Source organism: Nerophis ophidion, linkage group LG04 (assembly GCF_033978795.1).
Source record: "Nerophis ophidion isolate RoL-2023_Sa linkage group LG04, RoL_Noph_v1.0, whole genome shotgun sequence".
NCBI classification, from domain to species: Eukaryota; Metazoa; Chordata; class Actinopteri; order Syngnathiformes; family Syngnathidae; genus Nerophis; species Nerophis ophidion.
In genome coordinates, this window is record NC_084614.1 from 5,367,846 (window position 1) to 5,382,298 (window position 14,453).

Sequence of the window (14,453 nt, forward strand, 5' to 3'; positions counted from 1 at the left end):
TGTGGAGAACCAGGGCAACCGTACCAACCAATGCCAAAGTGGTGTGGCGAACTAGGGCAACTGTACCAACCACTGCCGAAGTGGTGTGGCGAACTAGGGCAACTGTACCAACCACTGCCAAAATGGTGTGGAGAACAAGGGCCACTGTACCAACTAATGCCAAAGTAGTGTGGAGAACCAGGGAAACCGTACCAACCAATGCCAAAGTGGTGTGGCGAACTAGGGCAACTGTACCAACCATTGCCAAAGTGTTTTGGCGAACTAGGGCAACTGTACCAACCACTCCCAAAGTGGTGTGGAGAAACAGGGCAACCGTACCAACCGATGCCAAAGTGGTGTGGCGAACTAGGGCAACTGTACCAACCACTGCCAAAGTGTTGTGGTGAACTAGGGCAACTGTACCAACCAATGCCAAAGTGGTGTGGAGAACCAGGGCAACCGTACCAACCACTGCCAAAGTGGTGTGGCGAACTACGGCAACGGTACCAACTGATGCCAAAGTGGTGTGGAGAACCAGGGCAACCGTACCAACCAATGCCAAAGTGGTGTGGCGAACTAGGGCAACTGTACCAACCACTGCCAAAGTGGTGTGGAGAACCAGGGCAACTGTACCAACTAATGCCAAAGTGGTGTGGAGAACCAGGACCACCGTACCAACCACTGCCAAAGTGGTTTGGCCAACCAAGACGTTACCTGCAATGACGGCCTTGTCCCCCATGAGGCGCTCCAGGTGGCCCGGCCCCATCTTGTCGAAGGCGGCGTTGGTGGGCGCGAACAGCGTGTAGTGTCCCGGCCGGTCCAGCTTGTCCATCACGCCTGAGGCCAGGGCAGCCGCCTGCGGGCAGAGTTCACGGGTCATCCGGTCAGTTGGCGGCTACTTACCCCCCCCGGACAGTGAATCTTACGCTGAAGGAGGACAGCTCGTCGGTCACGTCCAGAACGTTCTTGATGGTGTTGCCCACGCCGCTGATGACGCGGTCGATGACGTGCACCACGCCGTTGGTGGCCACCTGGTTACCGTGGACGATCCTGGCACAGTTGACCGTCACCACCTGCGTGGACGTGAACATTTTGTAACATCGGTTTGTGGGGGGAAGTGAGTCGGCGCGTTTGCAGGAGCAAAGGTCACCGCCTCTTTGGCTTTAAAAATGTGTGCCGTGTCTACGGTGGAGCTGCTAGGAAGCGACTTCCACGCGGTTCTTTCAAGAACGGAAGCGAATGCGGACGTACGCCGTTGGAGTAGTGGTTGATGTAGAGGCCCAGGTCGCTGAACATGGACCTGACCGTCATGCCGTCCTTCATGTCCTTGGTCAGCAGGCGGCCGTTGACCATGTGGTAGCGGAGGGCGTTGTACAGCTCCACGTTCACGTTGCTCACCAGCGCCGAGCGAACACTCTGGAAGACACGGCAAGGGTCAGCTAGGGGGGCGGTGGCGGCGGTTTCCCCCCCAAAGTATACTGACGGCGTCCAGCTGATCCCAGGCGTCGTTGCTGGGGGCGAACATGGTGAAGGAGCCCCGGCCTTGGATCTCCTCCCTCAGCCTGGACTCGTCCGAGTACTGCTGCGTGGTGGCGGCCTTCACCAGACCCAGCGTGCCGTACACGTGGTCGATGGGCGCCACTTTTGTCGGGAGCGAAAGAAAAGTCTGGTCAGGAGACGAGGCGGACTAAGGCGGGGGAACAAGGGGTAGGGGAGAGGCACCAACCTGCGGGACATCCTTTCATGCCTTCCAGACGCATGTAGCCGGGACAGCACTCGTACACCACCATGCTGCAGGGGGCGGTGGAGGTTGACAAAGGGAAAGTTAGCAGACTTGTAAGATGGCGCCAATTATCAAAAGCCATGATTTGTAGTTCACGGGTATAAAGATGCGGAAAATGCAAGCATGAAACGTTAGCATGCTAACGTTAGCATGGTGACATTGAAAAAGCATTTCAGCAACAAACGCTACAATATCTCAGCATTTAAACAACAAACGCTACAATATCTCAGAATTTAAACAACAAACGCTTCAATATCTCAGAATTTAGGCAATAAACGCTACAATATCTCAGCATTTAAACAACAAATGCTACAATATCTCAGAATTTAAACAACAAACGCTACAATATCTCAGCATCTAAGCAATAAACGCTACTATATCTCAGCATATCTCAGGGACGGCGTGGCGCAGTGGGAGAGTGGCCGTGCGCAACCAGAGGGTCCCTGGTTCAATTCCCACCTACTACCAACCTCGTCACGTCCGTTGTGTCCTGAGCAAGACACTTCACCCTTGCTCCTGATGGGTGCTGGTTGGGCCTTGCATGGCAGCTCCCTCCATCAGTGTGTGAATGTGTGTGTGAATGGGTAAATGTGGAAGTAGTGTCGAAGCGCTTTGAGTACCTTGAAGGTAGAAAAGCGCTATACAAGTACAACCCATTTATCATTTATCATTTAAAAAAATGCTACAATATCTCAGAATTTACGCAATAAACGCTACAATATCTCAGCATTTAAACAACAAACGCTGCAATATCTCAGCATTTAAACAACAAACGCTACAATATCTCAGCATTTAAACAACAAACGCTACAATATCTCAGCATTTAAACAACAAACGCTAAGATATCTCAAAATTTAGGCAACAAATGCTACAATATCTCAGAATTTAGGCAACAAAACGCTACAATATCTCAGAATTTAGGCAAAAAACACTACAATATCCCAGCATTTAGGTAATAAACGCTACAATATCTCAGCATTTAGGTAATAAACGCTACAATATCTCAGCATTTAGGTAATAAACGCTACAATATCCCAGCATTTAGGTAATAAACGCTACAATATCTCAGCATTTAAGCAATAAACGCTACAATATCTCAGAATTTAGGCAACAAACGCTACAATATCTCAGAATTTAAACAATAAACGCTACAATATCTCAGCATTTAGGCAACAAACGCTACAATATCTCAGCATTTAGGTAACAAACGCTACAATATCTCAGCATTTAAGCAATAAACACTACAATATCTCAGCATTTAGGTAACAAACGCTACAATATCTCAGAATTTAAACAATAAACGCTACAATATCTCAGAATTTAAACAATAAACGCTACAATATCTCAGCATTTAGGCAACAAACCCTACAATATCTAAGCATTTAAGCAACAAACGCTACAATATCTCAGCATTTAAGCAATAAACGCTACAATATCTCAGCTTTTAGGCAACAAACCCTACAACATCTCAGCATTTAAGCAATAAACGCTACAATATATCAGTATTTAAGCAACAAACCCTACAATATCTCAGCATTTAAGCAATAAACGCTACAATATCTCAGCATTTAAGCAATAAGCGTTACAATATATCAGCATTTAAGCAATAAATGCTACAATATCTCAGTATTTAGGCAACAAACCCAACAACATCTCAGCATTTAAGCAATAAACGCTACAATATCTCAGCATTTAGGCAACAAACCCTACAACATCTCAGCATTTAAGCAATAAACGCTACAATATATCAGCATTTAAGCAACAAACCCTACAATATCTCAGCATTTAAGCAATAAATGCTACAATATCTAAGTATTTAGGCAACAAACCCAACAACATCTCAGCATTTAAGCAATAAACGCTACAATATCTCACCATTTAGGCAACAAACCCTACAACATCTCAGCATTTAAGCAATAAACGCTACAATATATCAGCATTTAAGCAACCAACTCTACAATATCTCAGCATTTAAGCAATAAACATGACAATATCTCAGCAATTAAGCAACTAACACTACCATATCACAGCATTTAAGCAACAAACACAACAATATCTCAGCATTTAAGCAACAAACGCTACGATATCTCAGCATTTAAGCAATAAATGCTACAATATATCAGCATTTAAGCAACAAACCCCTACAATATCTCAGCATTTAAGCAATAAACGCTACAATATCTCAGCATTTAAGCAATAAATGCTACAATATCTCAGCATTTAAGCAATAAACGCTACAATATCTCAGCATTTAAGCAATAAACGCTACAATATCTCAGCATTTAAGCAACAAACACCTCAGCATATCAAAGCATTTAAGCAACAAACGCTACAATATCTCAGCATTTAGGCAACAAACGCTACAATATCTCAGAATTTAAGCAACAAACGCTACAATATCTCAGAATTTAAGCAACAAACACTAAAATATCTCACCATTTAACCAACAAACGCTACAATATCTCAGCATTTAAGCAATAAACTCGACAAAATCTCAGGATTTAAGCAACAAACACTACAATATCTCAGCATTTAAGCAATAAACTCTACAAAATCTCAGGATTTAAGCAACAAACACTACAATATCTCAGCATTTAAGCAACAAACGCTACAATATCTCAGCATTTAAGCAATAAACTCTACAAAATCTCAGGATTTAAGCAACAAACACTACAATATCTCAGCATTTAAGCAACAATTGCTACAATATCTCAGCATTTAATCAACAAACGCTACAATACCTCAGCATTTTAGCAATAAACGCTAACAAGTATCGTTCATCTAGTAAGAAAATATTTAACGCTGAGGTGTATACCTGTAAAATTTGCACGGGCCGTTAAAAAAAATAGCTACGTGCCACACTTTGGACAACCCCTGAGCTAACAGATGTTCACACGCACACACACACACCTTGCAGTGTGTATATTTAGTAATGAAAATGTGTTGTCATTGGTATTTAGTCCTGTCTAGAATGAAATGGTGAGTGTAATAATGCGTGCACACTGCAACCCCCACACTGAGTCTTTCCCCTGCAACGTAATCACCGAGCTCCCCTGAGGCCTCATCAAGCACTACTTTGTGCTTTCCTTCCTGCGTTTAGAGCGGGGCAGCGTCCAGCAGCACCTCGTAACTTCTAGAAAGACATGTGGGACCTGCGGCGCTTTCTTGTCACAACTGCTTCCATGCTAGCATCCAACACTTTGTCTCACTCCTTCTTGGTTTGTTTTGACTTCATGCGACTATCAGGTGGGCCTTTTGATGCCTCCCAATGCAAGCAGTGCAAGGAGGAGCAGGAGAAGAAGAATAAGGAGAAGACAAAGTAGTACAGGGAGAAGAAGAAGGAGAGATGAAAACAGAAGAAGGAGAGGGAGAAGAGGACAAAAGAAGAGAGGGAGAATAAGGAGAAGGAGAGGCAAAAGAAGGAGAAGAAAGAGAACGAGAGGCAAAAGAAGGAGAAAAAAAGGTAGAAGGATAGGGAGAAGAAGGAGAAGGGAGAGAGACGAGGGAGAAGAAGTCAAGAAGAAGGTGAGGGAGAAGAGGTAGTATAAGGAGAAGACGAAGTAGTACAAGGAGCAGAAGAAGAAGGACAGGGAGAAGAAGACAAAAGAAGAGAGGGAGCAGAAGGAGAAGCAAAAGAAGAAGGAGAAGACAGAGAAAGAGAGGTAGAAGGATAGGGCGAAGAAGGACAAGAAGAAGGAGAGAGAGAGAGAGAGAGAGACGGGGGAGAAGGAAAGGAAGAAGAAGAGGACAAGAAGAAGGTGAGGGAGAAGAAGAAGAGGTGAAATAAGGAGAAGACGAAGTAGTACTGGGAGAAGAAGAAGAAAAGTTGAAAACACAAGAAGGAGAGAGAGAAGAAGACAAAAGAAGAGAGGGAGACAAAGGAGAAGGAGAGGCAAAAGAAGGAGGAAAAGAAAGACGCAGAGGTAGAAGGATAGGGAGAAGGAAAGGGAGAAGAAGAAGACAAGGAGAAGGTGAGGGAGAAGAGGTAGAATAAGGAGAAGGAGAAGACAAAGTAATAAAGGGAGAAAAAGAAGAAGGAGAGATGGAAACAGAGGAAGGAGAGGGAGTAGAAGAAAAAATGGAGAGGGAGAAGACGACAATAGGAGAGGGAGAAAAAGGAGTTGGAGAGGCAAAAGAAGGAGAAGAAAGAGAAGGAGAGGTAGAAGGATAGTCAATCAATCAATCAATGTTTATCTATATATCCCCAAATCACAAATGTCTCAAAGGACTGCACAAATCATTACGACTACAACATCCTCGGAAGAACCCACAAAAGGGCAAGGAAAACTCACACCCAGGGGGCAGTGAGAATTCACATTCAGTGGGACGCCAGTGACAATGCTGACTATGAGAAACCTTGGAGAGGACCTCAGATGTGGGCAACCCCCCCCTCTAGGGGACCGAAAGCAATGGATGTCGAGCGGGTCTAACATGATACTGTGAAAGTTCAATCCATAGTGGCTCCAAGACAGCAGTGAGATAGGGAGAAGAAGGAGAAGAAGGAGAAGAAGAAGGAGAGAGATGAGGGAGAAATAAAGGGAGAAGAAGATGACAAGAAGGAGGTGAGGGAGAAGAAGAAAAGAAGAGTGAGAAGAAGGAGAAAAGGAAGAGGTAGAATAAGGAGAAGACGAAGTAGTACAGGGAGAAGAAGAAGAAGGAGAGATGAAAACAGAAGGAGAGGGAGAAGAAGAAAAAGGAGAGAGGAAAACAGAAAAAGGAGAGGGAGAAGAAGAAGAAGGAGAGGAGAGGCAAAAGAAGGAGAAGAAAGAGAAGGAGAGGTAGAAGGATAGGGAGAAGAAGGAGAGAGAGAGACGAGTGAGAAGGAAAGGGAGAAGAAGAAGACAAGAAGAAGGTGAGGGAGAAGAAGAAAAGACAAAGAAGAAGACAAGAAGAAAAGAAGAGGGAGAAAAAGAGGTAGAATAAGGAGAAGACAAAGTTGTACAGGAAGAAGAAGAAGGAGAGATGAAAACCGAAGAAGGAGAGGGAGAAAAAGAAAAAGGAGAGGGAGAAGAAGACAAAAGAAGAGAGGGAGAAGAAGGAGAAGGAGAGGCAAAAGAAGAAGGAGAAGGAAAAAAAGGAGAGGTAGAAGGATGGGGAAAAGAAGGAGAAGAAGAAGGAGAGAGAGAGATGGGGGAGAAAGAAAGGGACAAGAAGAAGACAAGAAGAAGGTGAGGGAGAAGAAAGGGAAGAAAAAGAGGTAGAATAAGAAAAAGGAGAAGACAAAGTAGAACAAGGAGAAGAATAAGAAGAAAGAGAAGAAAGAGGAGAAGGAGAAGAGAAAGAATGAGGAAAAGAAGGAGAAGGAAAATAAGAGGGAGAAGGAGAGGGAGAAGAAGGAGGAGAAACCGAAGAAGAAGGAGAAGTAGGAGGAGAAGGAGCAAGAAAATAAGGAGAAGAAGAAGGAAAAGAAGAGGGAGAAGAAGGAGAAGGAGAAGGAGAAGAAGAAGGAAAAGGAGAATGAGAAGGAGAAGAAGATGCCCCTAAAGCTAACCAACACGCCGGATTGTAGTCAGCTGGAGGCGTGTCTTAATGAAATTAAACAATGGATGTCCGCTAACTTTTTGCAACTCAACGCCCAAAAAACGGAAATGCTGATTATCGGTCCTGCTAGACACCGAACTCTATTTAATAATACAACTCTAACATTTGACAACCAAACAATTAAACAAGGCGACCCGGTAAAGAATCTGGGTATTATCTTCCACCCAACTCTCTCCTTTGAGGCACACATTAAAAGCGTTACTAAAACGGCCTTCTTTCACCTCCGTAATATCGCTAAAATTCGCTCCATTCTGTCCACTAATTACTGTAACGTATTATTTTCGGGTCTCCCCATGTCTAGCATTAAAAGATTACAGTTGGTACAAAATGCGGCTGCTAGACTTTTGACAAGAACAAGAAAGTTTGATCACATATGTGGTCCTCTCCAAGGTTTCTCATTGTCATCATTGTCACCGACGTCCCACTGGGTGTGAGTTTTTCCTTGCCCTTATGTGGGCCTACCGAGGATGTCGTAGTGGTTTGTGCAGCCCTTTGAGACACTAGTGATTTAGGGCTATATAAGTAAACATTGATTGACTGATTGAAGAGGTAGAAGAATGAGAGGGAGAAGAAGGAGAATAAGAAGGAGAAGGGGAGGGAGAAGAAGGAGAAGAAGAAGACAAGAAGAAGGAGAGGGAGAAGAAGGAGAAGAAGGAGAAGAAGAAGGTGAGGGAGAAGAAGAAGGACAAAAAGAAAAGAGAATGAGAAGAAGAAGGAAAAGAAGGAGGAGAAAGAGGGGGACAAGAAGGAGAAGAAGAAGGAGAAGAAGAAGGAAAATGAGGAGAAAGAGAGGAACAAGAAGGAAAATGAGAGGAAGAAGAAGGAGAAGAAAAGAAGGAGGAGAAGAAGAAGGGGAGGGAGAAGGAGAAGAAGAAGACAAGAAGAAGGAGAGGGAGAAGAAGAAGGAGAAGAAGAAGGTGAGGGAGAAGAAGAAGGACAAAGAGAAAAGAGAATGAGAAGAAGAAGGAAAAGAAGGAGAAAGAGGGGGACAAGAAGGAGGAAGAAGAAGGAGAAGAAGGAAAATAAGGAGGAGAAAGAGAGGAACAAGAAGGAAAAGGAGAGGGAGAAGAAGGAGAAGAAAAAGAAGGAGGAGAAGAAGAAGGGGAGGGAGAAGGAGAAGAAGAAGAAGACAAGAAGAAGGAGAGGGAGAAGAAGAAGAAAAAGAAGAAGGAGAAGAAGAAGGTGGGGGAGAAGAAGAAGGACAAAGAGAAAAGAGAAGAAGAAGGAAAAGAAGGAGGAGAAAGAGGGGGACAAGAAGGAGAAGAAGAAGGAAAATAAGGAGGAGAAAGAGAGGAACAAGAAGGAAAAGGAGAAGGAGAAGAAGGAGAAGAAAAAGAAGGAGGAGAAGAAGAAGGGGAGGGAGAAGAAGGAGAAGAAGAAGACAAGAAGGAGAGGGAGAAGAAGAAGGAGAAGAAGAATGTGAGGGAGAAGAAGAAGGACGAAGAGAAAAGAGAATGAGAAGAAGGAAAAGAAGGAGGAGAAAGAGGGGGACAAGAAGGAGGAAGAAGAAGGAGAAGAAGGAGAAGAAGAAGGAAAATAAGGAGGAGGAAGAGAGGAACAAGAAGGAAAAGGAGAGGGAGAAGAAGGAGAAGAAAAGGGAGGAGAAGAATAAGGGGGGGGAGAAGAAGGAGAAGAAGAAGACAAGAAGAAGGAGAAGAAGAAGGTGAGGGAGAAGAAGAAGGACAAAGAGAAAAGAGAATGAGAAGAAGAAGGAAAAGAAAGAGGAGAAAGAGGGGTACAAGAAGGAGGAAGAATAAGGAGAAGAAGAAGGAAAATAAGGAGGAGAAAGAGAGGAACAAGAAGGAAAAGGAGAGGGAGAAGAAGAAGAAGAGTAGTTGTGGTTCCATATTTTAATGAGAAAATGGCTGCAACTAACTGTGCCGATACAACTTCTTCTCTTGCGATATTGGAGCCTGGAGTACTGGCCGATAGTGAAGCGATACGATATCAGCAGGAATTGTTTTGTAGTGTGGAATGTTAGTTTGTTCAAGCGGAGAGAGTCAAACACAACAGTGGAAGGTAAGGAGGGGTAACGCTCACATCTCAACGATACGGTACCAATTCCTAGTACCTGGCAATCGATACCAAGTATTCAGCGGTACCAATCTTCTGTGCTTCTGTGTGTTGATAAATATCAATTGTTTTTTTAATGCAAATTTAAAAATGAGCCGATTATAATTGCTGTCCAGTTGTTACTATCACACTCGCGCCCCAAAAAGTGTTAATACAGTAAGTATTATACTTGTTACACACCTGCTGTTTGAGTGTAACTTGCTTTTTTATTTAGTGTTTTTTTTGTTGCGCCCTAAAAAGTGTTAATACAGCAAGTATTGCGCTTATCACAAACAAGCTGTTTGATTGCAACGTGCTTTTTATTAAGCAGTTTTGTGTAGTATATGATGAGTTTTAGGTTGTTGTTGCGCCCCAAGAAGTGTTAACACTGTAAGTATTGTACTCATCACGCGCCAGCTGTTTTGATTGTAACGTGCTTTTTATGATTGTAATGTGCTTTTTATTAAGCGGTATAGTGTAGTATATGATGTGTTTAGATTTTTTTTGTTGCGCCCTAAGAAGTGTTAATACTGCAAGTATTGTACTCATCACGCGCCAGCTGTTTTATTGTAACATGCTTTTTATGATTGTAACATGCTTTTTATTAAGCAGTATTTTGTAGTATATGATGTGTTTCGATTTTTTTGTTGCGCCCTAAGAGGTGTTAATACTGAAAGTATTGTACTCATCATGCACAAGCTGTTTTGATTGTAACATCCTTTTTAAGATTGCAACGTGCTTTTTATTAAGCGCTACTGTGTAGTATATGATGTGTTTTGTTTTTTTGTTGCGCCCTAAGAAGTGTTAATATTGTAAGTATTGTACTCATCACGTGCAAGCTGTTTTGATTGTATAATGCTTTTTATGATTGTGACGTGCTTTTTATTAAGCGGTGTTGTGCAGTATATGATGTGTTTCGATTTTTTTTTGTTGCGCCCTAAAAAGTGTTATTACTGTAAGTATTGTACTTACCCCGCGCAAGTTGTTTTGATTGTAACATGCTTTTTATGATTTTTACGTGCTTTTTATTAAGCGCTATTGTGTAGTATATGATGTGTTTCGATTTTTTTGTAGCGCCCTAAAAAGTGTTAATACTGTAAGTATTGTACTCATCACATGCAAGCTGTTTTGATTGTAACATGCTTTTTATGATTGTGACATGCTTTATATTAAGCGGTATTGTGTAGTATATGATGTGTTTCGATTTTTTTGTTGCGCCCCAAATAGTGTAAATACTGTAAGTATTGTACTCATCACGTGCAAGCTGTTTTAATTGTAACATGCTTTTTATGATTGCAACGTGCTTTTTATCAAGCGCTACTGTGTAGTATATGATGTGTTTTGGGTTTTTTTGCGCCCTAAAAAGTGTTAATACTGAAAGTATTGTACTCATCACGTGCAAGCTGTTTTGATTGTAATGAGCTTTTTATGATTGTAACATGCTTTTTATTAAGCGGTGTTGTGTAGTATATGATGTGTTTTTGCTTTTTGTTGCGCCCTAAAAAGTGTTAATACTGAAAGTATTGTACCCATCACGCACAAGCTGTTTTGATTATAGCATGCTTTTTAAGATTGCAACGTGCTTTTTATTAAGCGCTACTGTGTAGTATATGATGTGTTTTGTTTTTTTGTTGCGCCCTAAGAAGTGTTACTACTGTAAGTATTGTACTCATCACGTGCAAGCTGTTTTGATTGTATAATGCTTTTTATGATTGTGACGTGCTTTTTATTAAGCGGTGTTGTGTAGAATATGATGTGTTTCGATTTTTTTTGTTGCGCCCTAAAAAGTGTTAATACTGTAAGTATTGTACTTACCCCGCGCAAGTTGTTTTGATCGTAACATGCTTTTTATGATTTTTACGTGCTTTTTATTAAGCGCTATTGTGTAGTATATGATGTGTTTCGATTTTTTTGTTGCGCCCTAAAAAGTGTTAATACTGTAAGTATTGTACTCATCACATGCAAGCTGTTTTGATTGTAACATGCTTTTTATGATTGTGACATGCTTTATATTAAGCGGTATTGTGTAGTATATGATGTGTTTCGATTTTTTTGTTGCGCCCCAAATAGTGTAAATACTGTAAGTATTGTACTCATCACATGCAAGCTGTTTTGATTGTAACATGCTTTTTATGATTGCAACGTGCTTTTTTTTAAGCGGTATTGTGTAGTATATGATGTGTTTTGTTGCGCCCTAAAAAGTGTTAATACTGTAAGTATTATACTCATCACGCGCCAGCTGTTTGACTGTAACATGCTTTTTATGATTGTGACATGCTTTTTACTAAGCGGTATTGTGTAGTATATGATGTGTTTTTGTTTTTTTGTTGCGCCCTAAAAAGTGTTAATACTGAAAGTATTGTACTTACCCCGCGCAAGCTGTTTTGATCGTAACATGCTTTTTATGATTTTTACGTGCTTTTTATTAAGCGCTATTGTGTAGTATATGATGTGTTTCGATTTTTTTGTTGCGCCCTAAAAAGTGTTAATACTGTCAGTATTGTACTCATCACATGCAAGCTGTTTTGATTGTAACGTGCTTTTTATGATTGCGACATGCTTTTTATTAAGTGGTATTGTGTAGTATATGATGTTTTTTTTTGTTGTTGTTGCGCCCTAAGATGTGTTAATACTTAAAGTATTGTACTCATCACGTGCAAACTGTTTTGATTGTAACGTGCTTTTTATGATTGTGACATGCTTTATATTAAGCGGTATTGTGTAGTATATGATGTGTGTCGTTTTTTTTGCTGCGCCCTAAAAAGTGTTAATACTGTAAGTATTGTACTCATCACATGCAAGCTGTTTTGATTGTAACGTGCTTTTTATGATTGTAACATGCTTTATATTAAGCGGTATTGTGTAGTATATGATGTGTGTCGTTTTTTTTGCTGCGCCCTAAAAAGTGTTAATACTGTAAGTATTGTACTCATCACATGCAAGCTGTTTTGATTGTAACATGCTTTTTATGATTGTGACATGCTTTTTATTAAGCGGTATTGTGTAGTATATGATGTGTTTTTGTTTTTTTGTTGCGCCCTAAAAAGTGTTAATAATGTAAGTATTGTACTCATCATGCACAAGCTGTTTTGATTGTAACGTGCTTTTTATGATTGTGACATGCTTTTTATAACGCGGTATTGTGTAGTATATGATGTGTTTCGATTTTTTTGTTGCGCCCCAAATAGTGTAAATACTGTATGTATTGTACTCATCACGTGCAAGCTGTTTTGATTGTAACATGCTTTTTATGATTGCAACGTGCTTTTTTTTAAGCGGTATTGTGTAGTATATGATGTGTTTTTGTTGCGTCCTAAAAAGTGTTAATACTGTAAGTATTGTACTCATCACGCGCCAGCTTTTTGACTGTAACATGCTTTTTATGATTGTGACATGCTTTTTATTAAGCAGTATTTTGTAGTATATGATGTGTTTTTGTTTTTTTGTTGCGCCCTAAGATGTGTTAATACTGCAAGTTTTGTACTCATCCTGCGCCAGCTGTTCTGATTGTAACGTGCTTTTTATGATTGTAACATGCTTTTTATTAAGCGGTATTGTGTAGTATATGATGTGTTTTTTTTTTGTTGCGCCCTAAAAAGTGTTAATACTGCAAGTATTGTACTCATCACGTGCAAGCTGTTTTGATTGTAATGAGCTTTTTATGATTGTAACGTGCTTTTTATTAAGCGCTATTGTGTAGTATATGATATGTTTTGTTTTTTTGTTGCGCCCTAAAAAGTGCTAATACTGTAAGTATTCTACTGATCACGCGCCAGCTGTTTGACGTGGAACCATGATCACGTGACGCCCGTTTTACACTGCTGTCACGTATATGTCTAGCTCGCGTGTTATTGTGTGCTTAGCTGTCGTGTAGCTGCTAGCTCCATTCTTACCTAAACGACTTGACGGAAACGCGAGGAAAAGGCGGAGTGCTAGAATCAGAGTTTGCAGGCGCTAGACGTTACTTTTTTTCTCTTTTGCTATCAGACTCGTATTGGATATCGGATCGGCGCACCCGTATCGGCGACCTGTAACTCCCTTTGAATCAGGCCAGGTGTACCTAATGTTGCGGCTGTGGTGTGCGTGTGCGATGGCACTCACGCCTTCTTGCCGCAGATGGAGCCTTTGTACCAGTTCCTGCACGTGCTGAAGTACTTCTTCTTGGTCCCCAGAACCTGCTGCAGGGCGCACACGTTGGGCCTGAAGAGGGAGGAGGGGGCAGGATGTGGGAGGACAAAGGGGAGGGGTCGGAGAAAGGTGCAAGTTGTTGAGTGACGGGATGGTGAAAAGTAGGAATGTAATGTTGGGAAATCACCTAGAAACACATTTTTAGGAAGAAAGTGCACACTACTAAAAAACTGAAACTTTTTTTTTATTGTGTGTTTCAATTTTTACACCATTTTTTATATATATATATACATATATATATATATATATATTTATTTTACATCTGATGCTTTTCCACACACATTTAAATCCCGTGTTTTATTGTGGAAAAAAAAAAAGCATACAGTGCACGTAAAACCCAGATGTTGTATTTAACCTTTTGATTTAATGATCACATGCACCCAAATAATATAAAAAATATTTAAAAGACAACAAAAGAATATTAAAAAAAAAAAAAAAAGAAAAACCAGCATCTTATTTTGAAGGGAGAGCTAAAAAAAAAAAAAAAAAAAAAAAAAGGTACACGCTTATAAAGTTGATTTTTATTTTGGACTTTGGGAACACAAGAAAACTCACTTAAAATCCTCATTTAGTTTAATTGAATGCAAAACCAAAACATTTTCAATAATAAAAACCTTGTTTTTGTTTTATTTTGAAAAAAACACAAAGGCTGATAAAGATTTTTATTTTGTTTATTTAAGTCCATAAGACAAAATAAACACTTTTAATTAATTTATTTACTTAAAACAGAAAAATATCATATTTGTTTAATTTTATTTCTTTTGTTTAAATAAACACAAAACAATCATAATCAAGCCTTTATTTTCGTTTTAATTTAAAGAACACAAAATCATGAATAAAATATTTATCTTATTTCATTTAATAAAACACAGCAAGTAAACAATTTAATTACATTTGAAAAAAACAAACA

At 40.5% G+C, this 14,453-nt stretch overlaps 1 protein-coding gene across 2 annotated transcripts in view; it reads right to left on the minus strand.

Annotated features, from left to right (window-relative positions):
- The window catches only part of LOC133550788 (periostin-like), a 92,740-nt gene that overhangs the window by 57,558 nt on the left and 20,729 nt on the right, over positions 1-14,453 (minus strand). For both annotated transcript variants that reach the window (XM_061896826.1, XM_061896827.1), the window contains exons 3-8: positions 13,457-13,555; positions 1,706-1,770; positions 1,463-1,620; positions 1,231-1,395; positions 906-1,052; positions 694-835 (exon numbers count right to left, since the gene is read on the minus strand). In XM_061896826.1, the coding sequence (XP_061752810.1) occupies positions 694-835; positions 906-1,052; positions 1,231-1,395; positions 1,463-1,620; positions 1,706-1,770; positions 13,457-13,555 (776 nt within the window). The remainder of the gene's footprint in view (positions 1-693; positions 836-905; positions 1,053-1,230; positions 1,396-1,462; positions 1,621-1,705; positions 1,771-13,456; positions 13,556-14,453) is intronic.